At 39.5% G+C, this 27,354-nt stretch overlaps 1 protein-coding gene across 1 annotated transcript in view; it reads left to right on the top strand.

Moving 5' to 3' along the window:
• The first annotated feature begins 1,160 nt into the window (after positions 1 to 1,160).
• LOC128383296 (multiple PDZ domain protein) overlaps positions 1,161 to 27,354 on the top strand; it is a 42,082-nt gene continuing 15,888 nt past the window's right edge. The window contains exons 1-27 of the mRNA XM_053342909.1: positions 1,161 to 1,233; positions 3,251 to 3,417; positions 6,717 to 6,878; positions 7,271 to 7,410; positions 7,783 to 7,996; positions 8,111 to 8,233; positions 8,528 to 8,728; positions 9,326 to 9,428; positions 10,247 to 10,335; positions 11,036 to 11,267; positions 13,069 to 13,155; positions 13,510 to 13,589; positions 13,789 to 13,935; positions 14,841 to 15,011; positions 15,717 to 15,902; positions 16,253 to 16,462; positions 17,535 to 17,693; positions 17,982 to 18,134; positions 19,909 to 20,241; positions 20,583 to 20,694; positions 21,319 to 21,517; positions 22,469 to 22,510; positions 23,781 to 23,879; positions 24,022 to 24,105; positions 24,249 to 24,426; positions 24,540 to 24,650; positions 25,529 to 25,615. Coding sequence (XP_053198884.1) covers positions 1,218 to 1,233; positions 3,251 to 3,417; positions 6,717 to 6,878; positions 7,271 to 7,410; positions 7,783 to 7,996; positions 8,111 to 8,233; positions 8,528 to 8,728; positions 9,326 to 9,428; positions 10,247 to 10,335; positions 11,036 to 11,267; positions 13,069 to 13,155; positions 13,510 to 13,589; positions 13,789 to 13,935; positions 14,841 to 15,011; positions 15,717 to 15,902; positions 16,253 to 16,462; positions 17,535 to 17,693; positions 17,982 to 18,134; positions 19,909 to 20,241; positions 20,583 to 20,694; positions 21,319 to 21,517; positions 22,469 to 22,510; positions 23,781 to 23,879; positions 24,022 to 24,105; positions 24,249 to 24,426; positions 24,540 to 24,650; positions 25,529 to 25,615 — 3,885 coding nt within the window. The 5' untranslated portion in view covers positions 1,161 to 1,217. The remainder of the gene's footprint in view (positions 1,234 to 3,250; positions 3,418 to 6,716; positions 6,879 to 7,270; positions 7,411 to 7,782; positions 7,997 to 8,110; positions 8,234 to 8,527; positions 8,729 to 9,325; positions 9,429 to 10,246; positions 10,336 to 11,035; positions 11,268 to 13,068; positions 13,156 to 13,509; positions 13,590 to 13,788; positions 13,936 to 14,840; positions 15,012 to 15,716; positions 15,903 to 16,252; positions 16,463 to 17,534; positions 17,694 to 17,981; positions 18,135 to 19,908; positions 20,242 to 20,582; positions 20,695 to 21,318; positions 21,518 to 22,468; positions 22,511 to 23,780; positions 23,880 to 24,021; positions 24,106 to 24,248; positions 24,427 to 24,539; positions 24,651 to 25,528; positions 25,616 to 27,354) is intronic.

Raw genomic sequence — 27,354 nt, 5'->3', positions numbered from 1 at the left:
GGCTTTTAATTATCTTGACAATCTCCTTAAATCGTGTCTCCTTGAGTCATGTCATGCTTGCAACAAAGCCGCCCTTTAAAATAAAAATATGACATTCCAGGATAGGAGTTGACAGCCATTACACTACTAATAAATGCATTAGTCAACATATAAAAGACATAACCACCTTAATGTGTGTGTGTGTGTGGTTTCAAAGGTGTGATGCCTCAAGGCAGCAGGCTTTGTTTACACTGGAGTTACTTAAAGAAGGAAGTCATTTCTTTATCTGAAATGTCTTGTTTGATGCAATCCTTGAGAGCCTGTTTGAGGCTGTGGGATTGTGTATGTGTATTTATATAGGGAATTGATTAATCTGTCAGTTATTTTGGTGTTTTGGACAAGAAAATGTCAAATAATAGTAAAACAAAAAAAAACAAACAAGAAAAAAAAAGTTTATTCCAATTTCCCTGTGGTTAAAATTTCCCTAGGTGATAGTTTTTCAAATTGCTTGTTTTTATTCATTTATTTATTTATTTGCTGAGCAGCACAAAGATAGATATAATCCAAAGATATTCAGTTGACTAATGTGTATGAAAAGAAAAGTCACAATCTTTATAATAAAGAAGCTGGAAACAATGACCATGATTTGGCATAATGAGTCAATTGTCAAAATAGTTTCCAATTAATCAAATGAGTTGTTTTAGGTCTGGACTTATTACTAATCAAACATATTGTAAAACAGGAATACTTGATGATGTAAGTAGGGTATTAAAAAAAAATCAGCCGGCATATATGCTTATTAATCATTAAAATGCTGTTTGAATAAAAAATATAATCATCTGATATGAGTAAAATGGAAAATCACATTTAATCCAAGTTCCAGACCATGTCATGCATATTTAAAAACTGCTGCCAAATCCCTGAATGAAGTCCCCAGGAATGGAAATGACCAGGTGTTAATCCATCAATAAGAGCATTAGTCAAATATAAGTGAGCTAACAAGCTACAGAAGATGAGTGCTCAAACAGTCTGCTTGTTAAGACACACTGCACCACTGGGCTGGGACTGAATGGCTGGCCTACACTTCTTCAGCATCCTGTTAGTCTAAAGTATATCTGTGCTCTGAATTTAGTTCTCTGATTGTTAACACATCTTGTTTTTGCTTTTACAGGCCTTGAAAAGCCAAGAGTGGAATTTGTGTTAATGGGGAGAAAGCACATTCAATTGGAATTCTAAAAATGATTGAAACAATGGGTGAGTCATGTTTATATTGTTTTAATGGCAGACACATACATCTGAGTCAGTGTTATTTATTGTGGTGGTAAATAGATTGTGGTGATTTCCTTTGTGTCTTTGTATCTATTGTATCTATCAAATGCTCTTTTCAATCCAATATCTGTCCCTAATTATGCTAAACCTTAATGTCTAGTGCCTACTGCTACAGTTTCCTAGAGCTCCTAATGACTTCAAATAGATTATTTTTTTCAGAGTAATGATCCAAAATCCAAATAACTATCAATTTGTTATCATATAAGACAAAGAAAAGCAGAGAATCCTTACAAATGAGAAGCTGTATCTAGGTATTATTTGGCATATTTGTTTAAAAAATGATTTGAGTGATGTAATCAATCAAAATAGTTGTGGATGAACTTTCTGTCAATCAACCCATAGATGAATAAGCTAATAATTCCTCCAAACCCAATACTCACAGTTTAATCATGATTCAATCTGATCACAATGAACAAGACAAAATACACCCACTGTGCCCTTTTTTTTTCATTTCTAATCTTCATTTTTAAAATGAGCATTTTTCTGCTGAGGGTTTTGGTCTTGTCGGTTGGGTGTCCGTCTTTGCTGGCTCTGTATCTGTGATTGGCTTCTGTTCTGAGTTTTCTCAACCAGTGTAAGAGGCCCTGGATTCAGTTCAAGGCTCTGTGGACTGCCAATGTTGCCATATCTGATAATGTTGCCATATATTTGATTGTTTGTTTGTCCCCATAGAGGTTTATTTGTCCAACTGTCAAGCATGGAGCCAAATTGGTGCTGCTAGTCCCTTTCTTTAAAGCCACAATCTGTGGTCACTCAAGACTCTGGATTGGCATGTTGTACCGTGTGCAATTAACCATTTTACTGTATGCAGGTTGGGGCACTATACTATACAAGTCAAGTGTGGATTTAGGTGTAAACAATTCCAACTGATGTTTTACTTCACATGAAAATAGCATTCAGAAGCACAGAAGTCAATATTGAATAAGATTTTTCTGTGGAACTGCAGAACTAAAATGTTGACAAATGTGATTATTCAATCCTTATGCTCTCCAGAACCATCCTATCTCTCAGAACACGCACACATGTAGATGGACAAAATGCACATAAATACACGCCACACTCTGATGGGATTTCTTATTATGCGCACTGAGGCACACAGGCAATGAAAACGATACTGTTACCTGCATGGCACCGGTGGCAAGCTGAAAAAAAGGTGCTACAGAGGCTCAAGTGTTATTGGCCTGTTTACAACCTTTGTTCAAACAATAAAGCATCTCTGTGCAAAAAGTGCTTTGGACCTTGTGCACGCCCTATTAGGTGTTAGTCACAGTTGGTGAGCTTTGGAAATTGCTTCATTTTTGTCCAGATGACATTGGGCTGGCCCATCCTGACTAACAAGCCACTCTGGAGTTTCTCGATTGTGGGGGGCTTATGCAAGGTCCAGCAAGCATACTGTGGAGGGGCCTGCTTCTTTTATCGTTTCCTCCTGATGCCCATTCTGTGTTCCCGTGCAACCGGCCATTGACCCTAAAGGCAAAAAAGGAAACGTTGCTAGTCTGAAAACAAACAGCGCGTTGAAAATTGATTTTTTTTTCTTCTGGTGCTAAACCTGAAGCTACGTGATTTCGATATAGTATGGTCTGTTGAGCACCAGTCAGCCTTAGCTAAGCCTACAGGTTGTGATGTGTGGCTCTCAACATTCTTGTTCTATGCCTCATTTACATGTCACTGTTAAACAAAAAGAAATAAGTCAAAGTCATATGTTAAATGGTTACAGACTACTTTATGTTAGCACAACTAAAGATCTTCTGTATAACTAAACATGAGTTAAATGACTAAATAAACAAAACAGCCTTCCCTGCCTCACTATCTTTGTCAATGTACTGATAATGTGTCCATCATCCTCACCTCTCTCCACCTCTATCTCGCCCATTCCTTCTCTCCCCGCATCCACTCCTTCACTCCGGCCGGCGCTGTCACTGAAATATGTGATGGTTTGCAGATACACAACGTGCCTTGCAGGCGGTGGAGCGTCTCCAGGCCAAACTGAAGGAAAGGGGGGAGGTGCCCACAGAGGAGAAACTCAGCCTACTCAAATCGGTGCTCCAGAGCCCCCTCTTCCACCAGATCCTGGCCTTGCAGAAGTCTGTCCAGCATATCAAGGAGCAGGTAAACTCAGAACTCTAAATTATTTCCACAGCTCAAGTTTTCAGCTGATAACAAGCTACAGTATATTTTGTGTAGAATTTTGGAATGATCGCTTCCCAGGATGCAAAGGCACCACGGAAGGTCATTAAGAGGTTACAAGGTTATGGTCATTTATAGTTCTGCATTATTAATTCTGGGTACAGCTTGCCAACAAGCCAGATGGCTGCATTATACTTTGTTAGCACAGAAACAATAAAAACTGAAGTGTATGATTAGAAAGAAGTGCTGATTTTATTACTGTTATGTAGGACGAGGAGAGGTTGAGGCAGGAAGAGGGTTTGCTCTATGCAAACATACTTCTTTTTTCGGTGAAGTGTTTGCAAGCTACAGTGGCAGTGTCTTAAGACTTTGAAGACATCACAAACAGCCCTGGTTTAGCCCACCGTTGTGACTAGCCTATAGGACCCCTCTGAGCCAAGGGTAATTTCCATCTCAAACTTTATACATTGTAGGCCGAAACCTACTCAGCTTCATTGGAACTGTGTGGGTGTAGTTTGAGCCGATTGATGATTGATTGATTGGATTGACTGACCTGGTAGACTTAGAGGTCAGTCTCTAAATGCTTTGCTCATGGAGAGACTGTGAACAATCTCCAAGGTTGTTAACAATGGGTGGAAACAGTTACAGAGTTTAAAAAAGTGCTGCATTGCGGAACTAATCCAAAGTCTTTTGGGCAGCCCTTCATATCACGGCGGTGGCATGCAGTTCAGTACAGAGGAGAATAAGAGGAGAGCATAATTTACAGGGTGTCCTTGACAAAATGTAAGGGGTGAATGTTTGTTACCAGACATTCTCGCCACCGTTCTTTCAACTACCCTGCATTTAGAAATCCCCAGACTTTGGTAGGTCTCGATAGATATTCGGTAGATCTTCAATCATCTGCTATCGTGAGACTAGTGGCCTGGCAACGTACAGTAAGTAAACAACTGTCATCACATTTGATTTCAATTCTGCTATAACCTAGCTGGTGCACGGAAGTATGTAGTACCCTTTTTGCTCACTGAACCCCATCCACTTTAAACGAGTGAGAAGAAAACAAAATTGTGTATTTGAAATAACCAAAATGATTATTATATACTTATCCCATCGTTCATAGTACGAAGCTGATTGAGAAAGTAGGTTTTCAGGGCCATTGGTATGTGCTGGTCAAAGTTTGTTTGAATTTAAGTTACAGTGTAGTCTAATTTGAACACGTTTTGGGGAAATAATTTGTTCTTTCATCGTCTTCCATTCATCTTCAAGTGGCCCACATACACAATATTTTTTGAATTGGTTACAGAATTTGACCCCACATTTATGTGTGTTTTGGATGCTTAATTTTCTTTAGAATTAGGTGGTATTGTGGAGCAGTATATTGTAGGCGGTTCTATGATGAGTAAGGTTAGAATATTTTCCATATTCTATTGAATCCCAGCCTCATGCATTCTGGTTTTGGCCTGTGTCAAGACCTCCCACCCCCACCCCTTTCAATCCCCATCCTGAACAGTGCTGCTACTATGCCCAAATTGCTGTCAGGGTTCACACGAGCCAGATAAAATATGAGTACATGAGCAGAGATAGTTGCTCTGAGTCAAAGTGTTTTTCAAGTTGATTTTCCCCATTGAGAATTGAACATTTGAGTGGAAGGAAAGAGCTCTTAAGTCACAGTGGAAAGGGGCCAGGGTAAGCGTTTGAGAAATAGAGATGAAAATATGTGAGCTATGCAGTGGGAGGCAGGGATGCTCGAGCTTTTTACCCCGTGTGGAATTTAGATTATAAAAGCCCTGCTGGCATTTTTGTGTGCTGGCGATTTAGCTTATTTCAAAAGAGATACATTCCTATGTGTGTGTGTGTGTGTGTGTGTGTGTGTGTGTGTGTGTGTGTGTGTGTGTGTGTGTGTGTGTGCGTGTGTTGCTGCATGTGTGTTTGTTTTACTAAGCAAAATTCATCAAATTCTAAAGAGACATATTTCAGAAACTTCAACAAAGCTGAGTCTCTGATATGCTTTTATAGAGCTTCCAAACACAACTGCACTTGCTTTGCCCTGTTAGACAGACCCCATTTGGAGAGATGCTGTTTTTTGTTGTGAGACAGGAGCCAGACACATCAACACACACACACACACACACACACACACACACACTGTCCGTCTTCTGGCCTTGCTAGTTAGGCCTTGCATAGCCCATGTCGCTATGGCGACAAGGCCCTACTCTCCAATGAAAAAGAGGCTGCCGCCACTGTGTGAAGTGGGGCAGAAACAATTTCTTAAATGTGCAAGAACCAAACTGGAACTTTAATCCTCTTAGCCAGGCCCCAGCTAACAAAGCTCATGCATGAGGACAGCAACTTAGCATCATGCTACGCTAACTTAGCCCAGCCCATAGGGTTTTGTTTGCAGTGTGCAGCACTAATGTGTCCTGTCCAATGGAGTTTTTGTTTCTGAGGAATAATCTGAGGCTGTATTTAAAGCAGGCATAATTTACGGTTTTGAAGCTCTAAAAGTTGTGCAGTCAACTTCCTCATGCAAGTGCACAAGTTCACAAGGACAGCTTTAGCTTGGCAATGCCATATGCCAAATGGAGTGTTTATGAAATAATTGCTGCGTATATGTCTGTCTTATTGAATCCAATTCAGATGGTCATAAACATTACGCCTTTTGGCTAATGAAATTGGAAAAACGCTGTTTTATGTAGTTGTCGCGTTCATGTAATTCATCTGTCACACAAGTAAAGTCATTGTGGTAATTAAAACCCAAGCATATTAAGGCATCCAGATGGCCAGTGATGCTTTCCCCCCACCATGACAGAAATATTGTATTTGGAGCCTAGTCATTGTTGGAACATCAGCTAAGAGCCATTATCTCCTGAAGGATTAGGCTGCCACAGATCCAGCTAATCATGGTGGGATAACAAACTATCTGGCATCCCAGTGGTTTTAGATACTCAGACATGAGGGTTTTGGTGTCTAAAATTAAACTTGCAAAATGTTTATGTTCACAGTAGGAATGAGGCATGATGGGTTTCTTTTGTTTTGTTCTTTTTTTTAAACTTTTTAATTGCGTGTGGTTGGATTCACGCCAGTAATTGCTGCTTTGTGCTGGAGCAGAAACTCAAAGTAGAAGCTCAAACCTAACAGGCAACACCACTTTTATGATGGTGCTGTGTCACTCTCAGTGTCCATTACATGTATTTCAGTGAAAAAACACACTTGTCAAAGTCAGATTGATCTGTCAGTATAACACCTGCATTGTTCACTACACATCCTTTTCTTTTCGACTCCAGGGGAGCGTCCCATCATCACGAGGGAGTGACCTTGGTGATCATATCACAGCAGTCAAGCCCAACGGTGGCCATGTTTCCTACCCAGACGTCTCAGCTGCTACGCACATCAATGGCAAGGCATCATCTGAAGAATTTGATCATATTATTAACGCCATGGCACAGGTATAACCGATCGAAAAGCTGAATCAATCTCTCCACTGTTTGTACACTGATTTTAATGTCAATGTGATAACGTAGGCGGATATAGGGGTATTCTGCTGTTTCTGAAGCCTATTGTTGAGCTCCCAGTAGGTTTATCACAGCAATGTTTAATGTTTTTTCCTCATTTTAACACACACAACTCATATAAAAACAGGTAGATCACCCTCAGCCTTAAACAGGTAGAAAAGATGTTTCTTAATTCGAACCAAATATCCAAAGACGAGAACTGCAGACTGCACACAGCGCTCTTTTCTCTAGAGGCACTTCAAATAGACTTCTAAAGGCTGATTGTAGCTTTGATGCTATAGTGAATCAGCATGAGGCCAAAGATTATGTGTGCTTGTATGATGCAGGGGCGCTACGTGACAAACGTGGAGCTGCAGAAGCCAGTGTCAGGAGGTCTGGGCTTCAGCGTGGTGGGCCTGAAGAGCGAGAACCGCGGCGAGCTTGGCATCTTTATTCAGGAAATTCAACCAGGAAGTGTGGCTCACTGGTATGTAAGAATCAACATACTATCATTCATCCAGTAGAACACTTCAAGACTGATTAAAATCTTATAAAAGTCAACATTCCAGAAAGCTTTCTCAATCTATGGGGATGTAAGAAGAAATTTAAGGAAACTTACCAGAATGAAGATTTTACAACTTGTTTTCAAATTTCAAACTATAGTTTTCAGGTCTTTAAAACTTGTCTTTAACTAATCTTTAAAAAAAATCTATTAGAAATACAAATGACAAAGTTAAAAAGTCAATGCAACAGACAATTAGTTTAGTTTAATTTAGTCCAACTCTTACAGGCTCTGACATGTACTGGCATTTACTCTACTTGTTTTTCTCAGTGATAATCTCTGCTTTATCCAATACAGTGACGGGAAGCTTAAAGAAGCAGACCAGATTTTGTCCATCAATGGCCAGGCCCTGGACCAGACAGTGACCCACCAGCAGGCTATAAGCATCCTGCAGAGTGCTTCGGAGAGGGTGCAACTCACAGTTGCTAGAGGGCCAATACCTCAGCTGGCCAGTCCTGTGGTGTCCCGAACACCCTCTGCTGCCAGTACACTGTCGGCCAACTCTAGCGCGGTATAAATACATTCACACACTGATGTCGTTGTGAATCAAAATAACACAATCCAGCCTGGCAAAAGACATATATTCACATTGACCTTTTTGTTTCTTCGGATTTGCTTTACCTAGTGGCAGCATGTGGAGACCATTGAGCTGGTCAATGATGGCACTGGCCTGGGTTTTGGCATTGTGGGAGGAAAGACCACTGGTGTTATTGTCAAAACTATCCTTCCTGGAGGCATAGCAGATCAGGTGATTGCTTGGATGTAGCTTTACTGTCTTTGGAAATTGACCTTTATCATAGTTTTGTAGAGATTTTACACAGTGAATACCATAAAAAAGAATGATGTGTGGGCATTTCATGACACCTCCAATGTGTTTACAGAGCTGTCTAGTATAATGGGAATTGACTTAATTGCAAGAAACTACAAAATTAGCTGTCACTCAGCCATGTGTTTTCATTTTGCTAGTCACAGTGTAATTATGGATTTGATTTCCCCTGAAGCTGCCCATACTAAGACAGAAAAATATTTTTTTCTACCTCAGGATGGCCGCCTGCGCAGTGGGGACCACATCCTGAGAATCGGAGACACTGACCTCTATGGCATGGGCAGTGAGCAGGTGGCGCAGGTCCTCAGGCAGTGTGGTAACAGGGTGAAGCTGGTGGTTACCAGGGGTCCTGTAGATGAGAATCCCGCTGTTTCTGCTGTCATGCCAGTGGTACTCCCCACTGTCAACGAGCAACAGGTGAAATGGGTTGGTTTACTATAAAGGCAGTGTGTCACATTTATATTTATATCATTATTTGACATAAGCCCATTGTAAAGCAGTTTCTCTGTAAAAAAAAAATGTAAATATTATCACTGATTACCCTATGTGACACACTCAAAAGAGTTACACACTTACATCAGAAGCATATAAGACGGGAAGTTTAGGTATTCCATCTCCACTTTCATCCTTTCTTACTTTTTCACAACCTCAGATAAACAGAAATAGAGGAAAATTGCAGGTTGTGTCATCCTTGACTCAAAGAGAGAGAACAGATGTTGCTCAACTTTCTCAGAAACAGCACTTACCAAACAGCAATTTCACAGCTATTTGGAACACTACGATGAACAAATTTCAGTGATTTACCATCAAGAACAACGTATTCTTTTTAGCGCGCATAGCTGTATTTTATATAGGGTGTAGGCTGAGGGCGCTCATTCATCAGAATTGAAAATGTGCCTTTATAACCATGTGGGGAAGAGTGATGACTCAAGTGCCACAACTTGCTTTTCTACTTTGTTGTTATGTGGTTATCGGTTGATGTTGACCATGTCACTCTCATACATCTCGTCGCAGGACTACGAGGAAGAGGAGTCTGAAGCGTTTGATGTGAGCCTCACCAAGAACGCCCAGGGACTGGGAATCACTATTGCTGGCTATGTTGGAGATAAAAATTCAGGTGAAAAAAATAAATAGATTTCCCTCTCAGTATAGAAGACCATTCAAATCAAAGATTCATCTTTAATGTATCATCAATATTCATGAATGTTGATGATACACTGCTACTGTGCAATCTGTAAACAGCATTAGGGAACACAACTTGATACAGATATCAATCCACTCAATATATAATCAAAGCTGCACTAATTTACATTTACATTGCCTGTAAACAACTGATGCCATATATTGGTGAAAGGATTTAGGATGACAAATATACTGTCAACTCTGTCAGTGTTTTTTAGAGTTTATCTTTAACTTTTGATTTTCTGGCCCGCAAACTCATTCATCAATCCCATTTCCTGCAGTAATTGGTGGGTCTTTTCAGCAAAAAAGCTCTGATAATTCCACAGTTTCATTTCAAACAGAGAAAAAAGGGGAGTGAATATAACTTTAAATCCATTTTTAAGTGTACACAGACTTCATGTTAGCGATATCAACTTTTGAAGTTGATATTATGTCTGAGTTGTGTTTACAGCTTATTCTGCTGCTGCTGCTTAAAATGTAGCAATTAGCTACAGCATAAAGTGACCACCTGTTATACTCATACAATGTAATTGAAAATGTGATTTCCCTGGTTAAAAAGTATTCTTCATTCTATCTTAATGTTTCAGGGCTGGCATTCATCACATAATTGTTCATGACTTAACCTAACACTGATTTTTTTTCACATCAGCCTGAAACGTCTTGTTTGACTATTCTCTTTGGATCTTATTTAATGTCATGATTCTTGGACAAATTTCTCATCTCTTTAATTTTCTGATTGTTCTGACTTCCCAGAGCCCTCTGGTATTTTTGTTAAGAGCATAACAAAAGAAAGCGCTGTGGATCAAGATGGCCGTGTTCATGTGGGAGACCAGATAATAGCTGTAAGTACCTCAATTATGCTCTATCTACTAGTGTTTTTTCTGTGTTCAGTGGCATTATGTAAAATATGTAGTGAATGTTTTACATTATGTATTATAGTGATTACATTTAATCATTCTGGGGGGGGGGGGGGGATTATGAGATGCATAATTTACAATAATTCACAATTTACTAATAGTTCTTAAAGTGTTTTAATTTGTGACAGTGAATATAAATGAGTCTAAAATTAACACATTGAGCAATTGGGTTTTTAATTGCATTACTGCAGTTAAACCATGTTTAGCATATTTGCATCATTTCAAACATGGGTTAGCATAGTCCTATATTAAAATAACCCCCAAAACTTTTTTGTAGTGTATTGGTGTATGTGAATAAGGATGTGCTTTAGTAAGATTAGTTGTGAAGCGTTAATAATAATGGACTTTGAGACTCAACAAAGGAACTTAAATAAAACAGACTATTGCATGACTATCCACTCTAAATTATCTAAATATGTATAGTCAGTTGCTAGAGCCAAGGGAGTACATACCTAAGGCACTCTGTTTCTGTGTATGCCTGCTAGTGTTAATAATCACATGATCAATCTTATTTCAATTTCACCTCTGTCAAACAATAGAATAGATGGCAGTTCAGCACACTCACTATGCAAGCTGTGCTGCCTCTTGCTTAATCCGTGGGCTCACAAATGATTGCCCTCTGCAGGTCGATGGTGTTAACATCCAGGGATACACCAATCAACAGGCAGTGGAAGTCCTCCGACACACAGGCCAGACAGTCCACCTTAAGCTGATCCGGCGGGGTTTCAGGCCTGAAGAGATCCCCCCTGCTAGGTCCCCCAGTATCACCATACTGCCCCCTTGCACCACCATCCCCACCACAACCACTGTCTTGACGGAGCTCGAGCTGGAGAGGAAGGCTGAGGAGGCTGCTCAAGGTAGAAATGAGGAGAAGGGAGAGAAATTTAATGAGGATGGGAAAAAAAAAACATCTTGTTACTCATCGTCCTGTCATTTGATGTGGAAATGTGGCTCAGTCAGCAGTTTCCATGATGCAGTGAAGATACCATAAAATGTGTTTGAATCCAAATGAAAATTTTAGTCATTTTCATCAATATGGTAAAAAATACAGACACAGAACTTTATCCAGTTGCATCCCCTAAAGTTATATTCAGTTTTAATGTAAAGCACAAATTGTTTTCACCTTTGCGATAAACATTAAATTAGAATGGTGTCTAGAATATATGCCAATTGTCTTCATTCTACTGTAAAATTATTCATTTGTTTATATCTTTTTTTATTACTATTGAATACATTGATTTACTCTTTGCCTCTTATAGTTTTTTTCTTAACAATATCGACAGAGTACACCCACATTACTGCACATCCTCTCTTAATAAGAGAGGGAAGTACACTCGTTAATGGGCACTGGCAAAGGCCAGAGAGACAAAAATATTTTCTCAGCAAAAAGAGTAAAGTTCACCACTTTGTAAAACTATTGCTGTCAAGTGCTACATTTCCTATTCATTATAACATTTCACTGACCACATTTTTAAAGAAAGAAACTCAACGCTTTCCATCATGTTGTTTGAACTATGTGCAGTTGACTCAAATCAGACTGTTAAAAGACCATCCTCACTACTAAGAAGCTGCCAGACTTGCAGCGGAGATTTGCATATATATGCTAGCATCCATTAAGTCCCTTGTGTTCTTTAAACCATTTTTACATTTTTATAAAACTTACATCAGATAGACAGAGTAAACACAAAGATTCTAATCTCCAGCTATACTGACATGACCTCTAGGCTCTTCCAGAAGCAAGAAAAGCAGTTGTTTAGTGTCAGTTGTGATAAAAGGAGCTGGGTGTGATTAGATTTGGCACCACATATACGATCAACTAGAAGTTTGATCCTAAAAACTCCCAGACAGACTAGCATCCAGTGATCCATAGACAGACAGTAGGGAAGTTTTTGGTTGAAAGGCAGTGTCTTCTTGGCTGCTGTGAAGCCTGTCATAAAATAGTGAGGTTATACAGCTACGCTAAAGCAAATTCATCATTCAAAAACAGCTTTTGAGTATAATAGTCAATAAATAAATAGAATTGAAACTATTACCATTTTTATACATTCTAATAATTATATGTTGTTATGTCTCTGGCACAGTTTGGTGAGAAACTACATTATTACTACTTACTGATCATTCAAACTGTCAAACTATCAAGCATTAGGGTTGTTGAGCTCCTTTCATCCTACTAGACTAGCCAGTAGTAGTTTTATGTTAGCCTTTAAAAGATGCTGATGAAAACCATGCGTTGCCTGGGCACACTGGTAGTAATTTCATGGGTGACCAGTTCCGTGCTCTGTGGAACTCCAAAGACATAAACAATGGCATGAAGTTGTAAAAAGAAGTACTGGGATCATTAAACATATCTTTAGAGTTCTGGATTTTTTTAACAGTCTTTCATTATGGATAACATCAGCAGGAGCATGTATTTTTTGACCAGTAAAGAATGAAATAGGTTACTCCTCGAAAGTGAATTAAGTAAAGGTGTTACACAAAAGTTTAAAAATGCAAAGACAATAACTATCCCTAATAAATTCAGCATTTCTTTATATTTTTGTGTAATTTTGATGTTAGTGGAGAGTAGAACACTTTTTCTAGTGGCAATGTGTGTATACTGTCAAGTGTCTATGCCGCTGCCTGCTTCTGTCTGTTTCACCGTTCATTGTGTGTTTACAGCCGCCGCAGATGAAAAGCAGCTCCAGACAAAGGGTGAAGGATCTGATGTCAGTCCAGCCACGGATCAGCTAACAGAAGACAAACATGGTAGGAGGCTAGGATCCTTTTTTAAGCACACCAGCAGAGATACTGGACACATATCTGACAGATAAGGGTCATTGTTGTCAGAACCACACTGACTAGGAAGACAGTCTGTCCTTGAGAATTAGAGCAAATACTCAGATGGGGGCAGTTAGTTTCACAGACAATGCAATAGTTTGAAGGTATTTTACTAGGGGGAAGTTTTTTGATGGAAGTCTTGTATTAGACACTTCTTAGCTACTTTCCAAATAGTTAGAAATGTATGTTGCATTGTTGGTGGTGAATGGTTTATCACAAATTGGCCATCATTTTATGGTGCACTGTGAACTAACAAAGATACTTTGTATTGTGTTTTTCAAGGGATGAAGCAAACACCATCTGAGGAAGAAGAACTAATGAAGAAGTGGCAGGAGATTCTGGGTCCAAGTAATGAAGTTGTAGTAAGTTTCATCAAAGGGAATTCCCTTTTCTCATGCATCAAATTATACTTACCAGACCTTGGTTCCTGGGCATGTTCATAATGGTAAAAAGTGCATGACCTGAGTGATTAAAATGCGTAGTAAAAGTAATAATCTCTTCCAAAAGAAAAAAAAGCTTTTCACCTGCTAATTAAGATGTGATTCCTTGTTCCTGTGACAGGTGGCTCAGGTGGAGAAGTTTAGTGAGAACAGTGGCCTGGGGATCAGTCTCGAAGCCAACAGCGGGCATCATTACATCCGTTCTGTCCTACCCGAGGGACCTGTTGGTCGATGTGGCAAGCTGTTCAGTGGAGATGAACTGGTTGAGGTAGGAAGTCACATTGTTATTAAGATTGATATAGTTTTAAATATGTGTATGTATGTATCTGTTTAGGGCAGCAATAGACCTCAATTATTTTTTAATGCACTATACAGAATACCACATATAGAAACACATCATGAACATTGGTAATGTTACAGTGAAATAAACTTCAATATTCAGAGACTGGTCATCAGCCACTAGTGTGGTGACGCCACAAGATGTGCATGCTGTGTATCAGGAATTATAATTTAGAAGGTTACTATAAAGGTCAGTTTTTTCCTCCAGTATTATTAAAAGTATAACTTAAAGCTGCACTAATTAATATTTTCATATTTAACAATAGTTCAAGTTGCTCAAAGCTATTATCACTCATTGCTACAGTTCCCCTATTGCTATGCTATACTCTGTGAATCTGGGGTTACGCCATGGTTACGTCAACCAACACCGTCATCATAATAGTGACTTGTCAGTTATGATGTAGCCACACCATGAAGTATAACCTGCTTTAACATCTGTTTTATTCTAAAGGGAACCACAATTTACAAAATAAACATTATCAAGTATTGAACTAGTACTTAAAACTAGCAAATGAGACCATAAACTCAACAGTTTGGTGCAGTAATAAATCAAGTGAGAAGTAGAGTAATTTTCCCATAGATTTCCATTCGATCAGAATTCTTTTGGAACCAGTGGTGTTGCCACCTGCTGGCCATTAGAGAAAATGCAGATTGAGGTCTCCTCTGCATTTGCTTACCTTTTCAGACCTGAAGCTTACTTGATAAATAAGTGTTCGCTAAAAGAAAAAAAAGTTTGTTCTGCTGTCTCCAAGTGGCCAAAAAAATCTGAACACTGCTTTAAAATATTAGATAATTCTTTTTCACTGACACTAAGACTGACCTCTCTTTTTTCAGGTCAATGGCATATCCCTGATTGGTGAGACCCACAAGGAAGTTGTCAAAATCTTGAAGGAGCTCCCACTCTCTGTATACATGACATGCTGTAGGCCTGCTCCTCACCTGCAGGCTGACATCGATGTTGTACAACCAGAAGCAGAGGCTTTATCCACAGTGTCTGTATTAAAGGTAAAGCAGAAGTTTTTATGATATACATTATTTTTGAAATGTAAATTTTTCAAGAATTTGATTTGTTTGCTTATGTTTTAGATTGAAAATCAAGAGAAAGTGAATAAATCTTTTCCTTCTCACAGCTAAAAACAAGCAGGCTACATTGTTTACAGGGAACTGCAGCAGATGATGCATAGATATACAGCCGGAAACTCCCTGCTTCTCTTTGACATGCAGTAATGCATCATGAAAAATGTTTCCCCACCCCTGCATATAAGTGAGGGATTATGATTGGAGAGAAATACTCTTTAAGTCTTCCTCTTCCTTTATAACCCATCAACCATTATTAGCTCAGCCCAGGCTGTCAATCGCTCCATTGGCCTTCCACATTGCCAGCCATGATGGATTAAGACTTAGCGATAAGCAGGAGAGGCTGAAAGTTTATTAACACCAATTCTAGTAATACCTCAGCACCAGTAGCTAACCACATTTGCTCGAGATAGGAGACATCAAACACAGCCTCCCTTTGGGGAAGGGGTTTTCATCTCCCCAGCTTTATCTGTGATAATGCACTAAGGCTCTAGCATCCCAAAGATTTTTCCCTTTTATCTACTGCCAGAAACCTGAGCCAGAAACACAACTAGAGGGTAGCTGCCTATGGGTTGGGACTAAAAGTGAGGAAGGCAAGCTGCTACACAGAGATTTTGGGCTTTTCCTCTGCAGAAACAAATAGACCTGAGCAGTGTACTGGTTGCTGAAGACTCTGAGGTGAAAGCAGCGGCAGCGACGCAGGATAATGTGACCGAGGAGGCGATTGGATCTCCTTTGGCCATGTGGGAGCTGGAGATCCAGAATATCGAATTAGAGAAGGGAGAAGGTGGACTGGGATTTAGCATTCTGGATTACCAGGTGAGAATATGAAACATGGAAAGAAAAACTTAACTGTTGGTAGATTATTTTCCACAAATGTACTGGTGCAGTATGAGCTTTTATTGATTTTGTTGTATTGTTTTATCATAACCCAATGATACAGTGGGGGACATTGATTGGAAAGCAAATTGTTACACATTTATACTTATGATGAGATGACTGGGGTTAGGGTTAGGGTTAGTTAATAAAAAATTACATATTATACATGTATAACACAAACCAAAGGGAAATTAATTCCTTCTGATTTCCATCTACTGTAAAATTGATGCTGTATTTGGTTACCTGTTGACCTCTTCTCACTGAGCTTCTCTCTCCTGGCTCCACCACAGGACCCATTGGACCCCGCCAAGACAGTGATAGTGATTCGCTCTTTGGTTCCCTCTGGTGTGGCTGAGCAGGATGGCAGACTGTTGCCAGGAGACCGACTCATGTATGTCAACACCACTAACCTGGAAAACGCCAGCTTGGAAGATGCAGTCCAGGCCCTGAAGGGAGCTAAGCTTGGAAAGGTGCAGATAGGAGTCGCCAAACCGCTGCCTGTAAGCATTAATACTTCAATAATGTTAAAGTTTTGTTTGAGAATGAAAATGTTTGATAATATGGGGCTCGGGTGGTGGTTGGAGTGATGAGGACACGGTCTCTTCAAAACCATTAAAACTGTTATAACGTGTGCGTGAAGGTTTTGTAAAATTTGTCCAGCATGTTCGGGCTTTATCCCTGCATGTATGTAAGGTGGTGAGTCATGCAATGAGTCGTCAAATCATGCGACTTAGTATCCAGTCACAAGGGTTCAGCTTACAGGGCTTCAATTTTTCATGCAGGAAAAAGTGTGGAGGTAGGCTGCATGGTTTAGCATTCCACCCACCGTTCTCTCAGCAGAGGCGACCGGCCTAAAATGCTCTGTGCCCTTTGTTTCATTTTATTATGTTATTGACTTTTCCAAGAGCGCAGACCTTCAAGTACATTCAAACACGTTGGGGCACCTGTCGAAATATTGGGTCTGTCCAACAGCATGTTCATTGCTTCAGGCGCCTGGTCTCTTTGTATGGGATGTTTCTCTGCACAACTGCTCGCATTCTTTCAGCTTTAGAGCTGCATTTCACTCATATTGAATCTGCCATTGGATTACACAGTGAGACCTCTGGGCTGCCAAGGTTAGCTGGATTACAGAGCTGTAGGAAGCTTCTGTGGGAGTTATCCAACTCTCCTGCAGGATGTGGAATGTCCTTCTAAGGGGTATTTTTGTTGTTTCGCCTTTCAAAATTGAGTCTGGCAAGTGTAATCCTCCAATATGTCTTCTTGCATCCCTTATGTGTGCCGTGGCTGCATGCTACACAAAATCAATATCAACAGCTGTTTTGAAAGAAATGTTCAAGAACATTTCTGTTAAAAATATAAATACATTCCAAGGGAGTAATGACTATACCATTTTTCTCAGCTTAAATCATTGTGCACCAAGAATCTATGGTTTTAAAAAAAAGTCTCTAAAATTCCTAACATCTCTATATTGTGTACTAACAAATCTGCACCTGATTTGGTGGCAAAATAAATAAATCAAAAATCAAATTACATTAAGTTGGAGATACTGAAAGAATTTCTCCACTTTCCTAGGGAATATGTGGATATTCCCACTCTCCACACCCATATGGTGAGCAGGAAATAACTTCATCATCCACCATCCATTCATTTGACTTCAACAATATTTTGGTTGAAGAAGCAGAGGAAGGAGGACTGACTGAGGGCATCGTTTACCGAGCAGAGCCTGCATTGGTCAGTTAGCTTCTGGGAAAACTGAAAAATCAATCAGAGCTAATACTTGACAATCATATTTTGAATAAGGGAAAACTAAATTTGCTTTGCTTTTTATTCATGGAACAATATATGAAGCGTAATATGAGGAATATATGTCTGTTTTTATGTTGTATTAGTGTAAGTTAGACAAATTGTTAGAATAGAAAATCAGAATGATTAATCTGTAATTAGCTTGTTCACCAAAACCTTCACTATTAAGGGCCTGTTTTGTATTCCACTCAGTTAAACTTGCATCTGTTATCACAGATTGACACCACTGAAGGAGACCTGTCTGATGAAAAGGTGCTAGAGCATTCTTACTCTGGAATAGAGGATGACACTTTCCAGGCATCGATGATTGCTCTTCATGGGAGCAGCTGTAGCGCAGACCTGGATTACCTGCACTCCTCCACGCCTAAGGTAGGCAACCATTACTAACACGGCAGAGGAAATTCATAACTTAAACCAAGAGCACAGCTTGAAATGATCCCCTCATTTCATTAAATGTTACTGCAACTCTTACTGCCCTTTGTTACAATGGACTACACAGCATGTAGTCATTATTCTTAGTTTTTGCCGTCCAGAGCCAAAATGTCATGAGGATTGTTTTTTTTTAAGGCAGTAACAACATTACTAAATTTATTATTATTTGAGAATTGTAGGCACTGCTACTTTTGTTGCCTTGGGTGCTTAAGAACAGCAACTCCCCAAATGGATATTAAATTATAAGGAGAATAAACAAAGAAGAGCAAGGGGCACACCAACTGTTTTCCTGGAAGTTTCTCTGCGCTTCCATTTTTCCCAAATGTCACAGCTGACCTTATTTGTATGGGCCCCTCGAAGAAATTTATAATGTAATAGCACAGCCCTGAGGGACAAACGTGTGCCAGGAAAACCTGAGGCACTTTATAACACCAGAGGATTTCACAAAACAGATTTCAAATGTTTGTACGAGTTCAGACAATTTTTTTTTCTAAAGCTCTGGAGAGAGGCAACAACTCTGTTGATAAATCTCAGCTCTATTTCAGTGACAGTAAATGGTGGCCCAGCTTTGGAGACTTGCTGACAGTATCTAAGGTGATATTTATTGAGAAATATAGATGTTTTTTTCCTTTCGGTCCATAACTGTTTACTTGCAGTACAACCTTACAAAGGTCATCTGGGTGTTGAATTTTATTAAGCACAGTAAGTCAACCTCCAAGTTACTGATTAGCATCTTCTCCATACTAAGACATTTTGAAGTATTAAAACTGATAAGATTAATTTAACCAGTAATGATCAATAATGTGGTTAAACATCATGATTGTCATAGGTTCTTGAGCTTTACTTGTGTACTTCTGAAGCATCACAGTAAAAGTTAGAAACATTTGAAGAGTTTTAGAATTGAATTTGCAATTGATTTTCAGATATGCTTAAGCAGTATTAAAGTAATGCTTCTGACCCTGCTCTTACATATTTGTAAAGGCATCTTTTATTTATCATAACTCTCTTCAATAGCCTCTGCACACCCTGAGAATGATGCATTACATATGCTATGCAAACTTTTACACTATAAACACACCACATAATAAACATTTTATACTATAATAAGGTGAATTCCAGCTTTTATGACTCTGCCCTTCAAAACAAAGTGACCTCCACCAATTGCTTATGTCTACCGATCAAGCCCAATGACCCCCCCTCTATTTGTTATACTGTATTTTAGTTATTTTTTAGAGATGAAGAGGTCAAATTATTCAGCAGTTCACATGAAAAAAGACTCTTAGTTTCAAAACTTATATAAAACAATATTTTACAATATTCAGATCTCCTACTTACAGAAGTGTCAAGCCCAGTTCTCTCCAAATTTATTGCGCTACCTTAATAAAATAGAACTGCTAATTTTTTGTTTTACTCTTTAGATTTATACTTCTGTTTGGGCCCCTGAAGGGAAGTGCTTGCAGATATTCATCACGAGCCAGTCTGGTTCTAATAAAGTCTTAAATGTTCTCATAATAAAACTACATTTTGTGAATTGCGCACTCAGGATCACTCGTAATTTCTGCTGTTCTCTATTGGCCACTGATGGCTTTTCTATGGCTCATTACAAGGAGGGCAGAGTGGTGACTGAGCAAGATGAATTCCCCCTGTTGGGCAATTGTCTAACTAACAGAGGAGAACGTTCATTCAGCTGCTGTGCTTTGTTTTACCCTAGCTGACAGCTCGACTGGAATTGTTGGATGAGCATCCTCGCTTCGCAACAACACCGCCAGGCCTCGCAGACAACACACAACAGTTCTCTCCGGAGAAGCCGGCTCCGTTTACTCCTCCGAGAGATCGCGCCACGGCTTTTAATGCTGTACTAAGCAGTTCGGATCAGTTCTTGGCACAGAACTTGACCAAAGAGGAGCCAGTGGATTGCTTAAACTCATACAATCCATTCGCTGAAATAGAAACCAGATCTAATGTCCAAGAGGAAACTGCGGAGTCGCTTCATTTTCAGAAGGAGCCGGCCATCTCTTTTGGGGATATTCAGATTTTGATGAAGGTAAAATGATGTGTCTAATTAAAAAGCATACCTTTTATTCAAGTAATGAAAGTCTTGGAGAAAGCAAAGATGAGTATTTTGTTGAAATGATGTCAGTGAATCATCCATGATCTTCTATTAAAGGAAGTTTTAAAGGAAACATCTCACCTCTCCGCAGTAAGATGTGACACTCTTTTCAGACAGAAGATAAACAAAGTTCTAAGCGCTTTGGTTTTAAATTCATTTTCACAGCTTATTCACTGCACCTAGCTTTTCTCCAGGGACCCCTACTTTGTTGCAAATCTGGCCCTAATATTTTCATTTAATTTCATGAATAACTGTGTTGAATTGTCACTTTCAAGGACGAGGAGACTCGCGTGAAAGACTCAGCGGAAGATGGTGACAAGCAAGTGCTGACCTCTGGGAGTAATTTTGAAAGGACTATCACAGTTGTCAAGGGCAACTCCAGCCTCGGTTTGTGTTCATTTGTTCACATTCTTTTTTATTTATTTTAATTATTTCCTCATCATCCGTCACTGAAGTGTAAATGAGGTTGCGCTACTGAAAGGTGCGTTGGCCTCCGCTTTACTGTTGCGTTTAGTGAAGGCCGGATTTGAAGCAAACGTGATAGAAAAGATTTTTGCAGATTTTTTTTTTTCCATCTGAAAGGGTAATTCCATTTGGTTACAGGCTATTTGCATTTCAAAACCTACCCAAGAGGCTGCTACTGACTCAGAGAATACCAAGTTTTAACTTCTAAAACAAATAGGTGTTATGAACGCACTGCTTGAAATCCTCAGCACCTCTCAATAGTATTTCATTTGGCTTTTTAGATCTTTTTGAAGGTATCTGCTGCTTCATTCGTGTTTTTTTTTTCCAAAGTTCCAAATCTACCTTTTTACCAATTATAATTCAAAACTGATATCCGCTCCTAAATAGAGCACATTTACCGAACATGTAGTTTATGTGAAAATCTCTCTTATTCTTCTTTTTGTTTTATAATTTCTACTTACTTTTTCGTTTTAGACAGAAAGATTTTCCAACTGGTGAAATTCTAAGGTTCGTTGTCTCACGGTTTCTTATAATCTACCTCAAAAGGGATGACAGTGTGCGCCATGAAAGATGGTTTGGGGATGCTGATCCGCAGTGTAATCAACGGCGGCTCCATCAATCGTGACGGACGCCTCGGGGTTGGTGACCTCATCCTCGCCATCAACGGAGAGCCCACCGCCAACCTGACCAACGCTCAGGCTCGCGCCATGCTTAGAAGACACTCCCTGATCGGACCAGACCTGGGGTAAGAGATTATAATTGCACAGCTGGGGCCAAGAACACCATATGCAGATGTGTTTACTAAAACTCAAAGTTAGATTCTTTGTAAAGGCAAGATATCATTTGACACCAGTGGTGATAAGAATCAGTGAGATTTAATAGTCTTACCAAAATCAAAGTGTTTCAAGACACATCAGGAAAATCAGGAAATATAAGACCAAAGAATGAGACATTGTTTCAGTGGGTTCATTAAGTCTGAACATTAATTTCTGCACTTGGTGTGATTTTATATTAGTTCACTGCTATTCCAATCAATCGTCCGTTTACGTAACAGACCCTGGAATCTATTAAAGTAATCTGGCAAACATTACCAGCCATAAGTCCAATATTTCAATACTCTTCCCTACAGATGTTATTTGATTGGTACTTAAAAGCGCTGAGGTTTTCGTAAACAAGGTCTTCTGATTGTCCTTCTTTGCTATTGAAAAATGAATGGCCCTCAGATATGTATTAGTTCTGTGGTTTAACTAGAGAAACGGGTTCATCTATCGGTTATTCGGCTGTCTTTTGAAAGGCAATTCACCTTGTTCCTCAAGGCCCTTCCATCAGGACTGCTTTTCTACAAGCCTTACAAACAACAAAATGCTGCTGGATTTCATATGTATTTTTTTGGATTCAATATTTTTGGTATTTTATGGTTCCTTTCACCATTTTTTCTACACACCGGGTAATGTCAAGAAGTCTGTTTAAATTACAACTTAAAGCCTTGGATGCTTTTCAATTAATTTTTTTTATTTCAACACCGAATACAAATGAGACACACAAACAAAAGTGTTATTCAGCAAAGTAATCTCTTAAAAGCAAACTCTTAAAAGTGAATGTGGTATTTTACAAGTTCTGCTCGCCAAAACCAAACTTTTTTGGACCAGTTTTTTAGCTTCAGTGGTGCATAAACAGTCAACTCTTCACATTCTAGATCTGCTTGTGCACCCGAGGACGATCTGTGCCCGTTTTATGTGTGAGTATGACTAACTTCCACGCTGGTGGTGTTTCAAGCAAGAAGCTGCCATCTTGATTTTTTTTTTTTTTCCCCTCTTTTCATTCGCTCCATCTCGCGCCGGGCTTTCTTGCAGTCTGTTAAAAAAAGTTTTATCCAGACAAAAGAATTAGAAAGTTTTGGCATTGTTGATAATGCTGTTTTTAACACTCATCAACAAAATATTGTAATATAGTTGATCAATATATGTTTTTTAATATAATTCATTATGCTATCTTACACTCCAGAATGTATCTATGGCAACAAAACCTATAATAGTGTCAGATTACATTTTAACACACAGTTAAAAACAACATCTGGATAAATCTTGATTGACTGCATCACTTACTTACTTTCTATACAACTTATGTTCTTTCATTTCTGTGACTAACATGTTTGACACAGTTATTAACTAAATATTAAATGTTCTGTTTCTTTTCTTACCATTTCTAACTCAACATCCCGCCGCATGTTGTGATGTTCTTAATCATCTGACTCATTCCTTCCATTATTTCGCCGAGATTGGTTTTATTCACTGTCCGCATGCCGTCACGTTTAAAAACCAAATCAACCCATCTGCTGAAGATCTGTCAGCTTCACTCAAATATGTTAATGTGCCCTTCAGAATCAACTTCACTCTCAATTGTTTGTAAATGGGCCTGTAAGTGGATGTCAGGTTTTTTGTCAGCTAGGTTTCGGTTCATTTGTAATTGCAATCAGTAAACCACTCGTGAATTTCTAATCGGCATGTCCTTCAATTTTTTTTTTGACGAGAACATCACACAGTTGGTGACAGGAGACGAGATTTTCTCAGACGTTTACGAATAAGCTTAACATCTGTTTTCAGCAGTCAGACGTCAAGGGCCTATATATAATTCATTGACTTCTCACCTTGGGCTGTCGATAGGCAGAAAACATTTGCTTGAAAAACGGATTGAGTGCAGTCTCACTGCAGTCTTGAGGAGATGGAGTTGAGAAAAACAAGCTTCTGAATGTATATGAGCAGCTTTAAAAGAGTCTCTTGTGTTAAATGAAAAAGGAAATCGCCTTAATGCTTTCATGTCTTGTTGCATTTGAATTTGTGTGGTATATTACCATCTGACTTTATAGTGAATGGCACAGTTGCCACTTCAGTTGCTAAATGATTTTCAAGAATTTGGGGATGTTAAATTTACGTAACTGTTTGGCTCATTTGTGTGCATGTGTGTTCCTATGTGAATGTGTGTGTATGCACATGTGTGTATGTGTTCAGCATTACATACGTCCCAGCTGAGTATCTGGAGGAGTACAAGGCCAGTTTAGAGCAGGACAAAGATGACGTCTTCTCTGAAGCAGCTCCAGTCCCAATCGAACTCCCAGTTCAAGCACCAGTTCCAGTTCCAGTTCCAGTTCCAGCTCCACCTACGAAGTATGTACTCACAGTATTCAACAGTCATCTTTAGTTTTTCTTATATCATTACACTTTCAACCAAACTTTTTCCTTCTGTCTTGTTTAGAGATATTCCTAACCTCCCTGAGCGGGAAGATGGAGAGGGAGAGGAGAGTGCATCTTACAGCAACTGGAACCAGCCTAGAAAGTGAGTGCATGCACATTGTATCTACACCGCTAATCTAATTTTATGAACATGTCCATGACACAGTTAAAGAGCATCCAATCAGTGCTACAGTCACAGCTTTTGAAGTGGAAAATCTTGAATTCCGATTTTGGCTCCATCCTCAGAGTGGAGCTCTTCAGAGAGCCAGGCAAGTCCCTGGGGATCAGTATCGTCGGGGGCCGTGGGATGGGCAGCCGGCTGAACAACGGAGAGGTGATGAGGGGCATTTTTATTAAGCACATCCTCGACGACAGTCCTGCTGGACACAACGGGACCTTGAAGACTGGGGACAGGATTGTAGAGGTAAATAAAAGTGAAGTGTTTCTCTAAAGTTGTACTAACTTTAAAGACACACATATGAGGTGGATATTTGGGTACTTGACAAGTTCTTTCTTTCCTCCATATCTCTTTGTCAGGTGGACGGAGTTGATCTAAGAGATGCCAGTCATGAGGAGGCAGTGGAGGCCATACGCAGGGCAGGCAACCCTGTCTCCTTCTTGGTGCAGAGTATTATCCACAGGCCGAGGGTAAGCCAGTTAAATCATGTCAAAACCTACTGCTAGTAAATACTAGCAATAATCTTAAAGGTCACAGTGTGGTCATTCTGTAGAAGTTTTTCCTCCTCAAATCTACCTGCACTGGCCATTTAGGGCACTTTCATGACTAAAATGTACAACATACAACCCACTGAGGTACCTGCTTTGCTTTTTGAAATATCTTTTTATAAAAGCAACAACAAAGCCTTCGAGGCATATTAAATATATTAGTAAGTTTTAACCTCTAAGCGTGACATTGAAAAATCACTGTATCAACAACACCGTTTGTTGTCTGAAAGTGCCTTGAGGCTTTCAAAGCATGACTAAGTAGTTTCCTGCTGGGGCTGCTACTGGCTTAGCTCCAGTGTCAGATCTCTCCTAGTCAATCACTTTTCATGCATTGTTATCTATGAGATATTCCCCACATGCTCTCCTCAACATTCTGCTTACTCATTAAGCCTGGTAGCTAGCAACTCGTAATGTAACACATGAAGAAAAAGGGCACAAAGAGGGAGGTTAAAAAAAACTGTGGTAACCTTTAAATTAGCTTAAATACACTTTGGACAGTTGAAGATACTCTGATATTTGTTACCTTTAAAACAGTAGCTTAGTAGTTTTCACTCTCACGCCTCTAAACTGAACATTACGTTAATGCTAGCAAGATGTTAGCTTAGATTAGCATGACGATTGAAAACAGGTGTAAAGAGCTAACATATAGAATCTTCCTACTAGCGCCTCTAAAGCTACTTTATTATATAGTTAACTATACACATTTTTTACCTTCCCTACATGAAGTATTTATATTTTACACTACTACATTATGAGTTGCTTCAAACCTCCATCTCTGTTCATCCCCGCTGCTTCCTCAGCCTGAGTCAATATATTGCCCAGCCCCATCGCCTGCAGTAGAGATGCACAGCAGCACTTTCACATGCATGCCACATCGCACATCCCAGGTGATCTGTCTTTCTCTTTTTGTCTCTCTCATTTCATTGCATCAGCTATCCATCACACTTAATCTTTGTTGCTTTATCTCTCCTGCCTCCCTTTTTTTCCCCCTTCGTTCTCTCCACACTGTCGGTAGAGTCCTTCTTTTTAACTGCATTTTTGACTTTGATACACACATAATGTGCGTATTGACGGAAAATAAAGACAAATTAGAATCGGAGATTTCTTCTGGGAGAAAATGAACTTGACTTTGAAGTTACTACAAGGAACTTTAAGCTGGTTATTAAACAGTGTCAATTAAATACTGATGCCTCCAGATGACCTACATAAATAAATAAGATCATCAATGAAAAGACTGGTTGTTTTTTATGTAGTTATTCAGCCTGCCACTGGATCAGATTCCCCATGAAATCAAACAAAAGGATTTACAGCACACAGATTGGAAGAGGCCTGCGGCAGCTTTGTGACTGTTGCGGTGTTGAATGTAACTTAAGTGTATGAACAGTACCTCACCCGACGCATCCTGGCAAACAGCTGTGTTTAAATAAGAAAACTAAAGTATTAAAAATGAGTCGATAATGAGAATGCGTCTTTCTTTCTCTAGCTTCCAAAACAAATGCAAACACACCCGCCAAGATCTTTACAACACAAGGTGGTTGGTGCTCATGGGAAATTCAGTTCCAGGAAAACTCTCCCACATTTATCCACAGGGGCTGCTAAATTTAACACAAAATGAAAGCTCCTTGTAGTAACTTGAATAACCCCGACATCTTATTCTATTTTCAACTACAGACTAATAGCTAAACTATTCTATCTGTGTTTTTAATCCAAACAGTCAGCAAGTGGTAAAATGTGTTTTGAAATCCCCCATGATGAATGTGTGTGACAGCGACATTCAATACACATCCAGACCAGATCTGTAATAGTTGAACTGAGGGTGTTATTGGAAATTCATTGCTGTCTCTAATAAACAGCTGCCCACCCTCAAGTAAACAATAGAAAAGCAAATAAAGCAATCACTTGTACCTCTGTCAAACCAACAAAGTGGAGAAGAACTAGACAGTTAGAAAAATCACTCCTCTGGTGCTGATTTGCAGCTCAGCTGTTATATTCATAACTACGGAGTGATTCGTTTGAACATCATAATGATTGAATAATATCTCTGAGTGCTGCAGGCGGGGTCCATAATGCTGTCTTAAATGCCTGGTTGGTTGGGGGGGGGGGCACCTGGAGAGCATGGTAGCACATCCACGCGGTTTCCCTTTAAGTTTTCAAATCCTTCTCTTGTAAGCAGTGAATAATCTAAAGGTAGCCCTGAGGAATCTTTCAAACATTTTGTTAAACTGTTTCAGAAAAAGAGGATTTGCTGTGATTTTTTTTTTCACCCCCTTTTTTTTTTTTGATGTAGAGGAAACGTCTGTCCTCGAGGAAACCGCTTGCTTTAATGGATACTCATTTAAATAAAACCTGAGGTGCTGCTGTCCTCCATATACACCCCCACCCCTCTCCCCCTTTTTTTTTCTCCTGGATGATCTCTGATTCAATTTTGTCAGAAAGCCTCAGCCGTCGTATTAAATATTCGTCATGTTGTCAGCTTGTTGGTCCTGTGTGTTGCTTTTAGAAGCCGCCCCTGCCCTTTCTGCAGCTAAATAACCACCGCGGGTCGAGCCTTTGCCGCACTAATCAAACCTCCTTAGCGCCTGTCCTGCCTCAGGTTAGAGAGCCACCCTGTATCTGTGTCTATTCG

Source organism: Scomber japonicus, chromosome 22 (assembly GCF_027409825.1).
Source record: "Scomber japonicus isolate fScoJap1 chromosome 22, fScoJap1.pri, whole genome shotgun sequence".
Taxonomy (NCBI): domain Eukaryota; kingdom Metazoa; phylum Chordata; class Actinopteri; order Scombriformes; family Scombridae; genus Scomber; species Scomber japonicus.
This window is presented reverse-complemented; position numbering and strand designations above follow the sequence as displayed.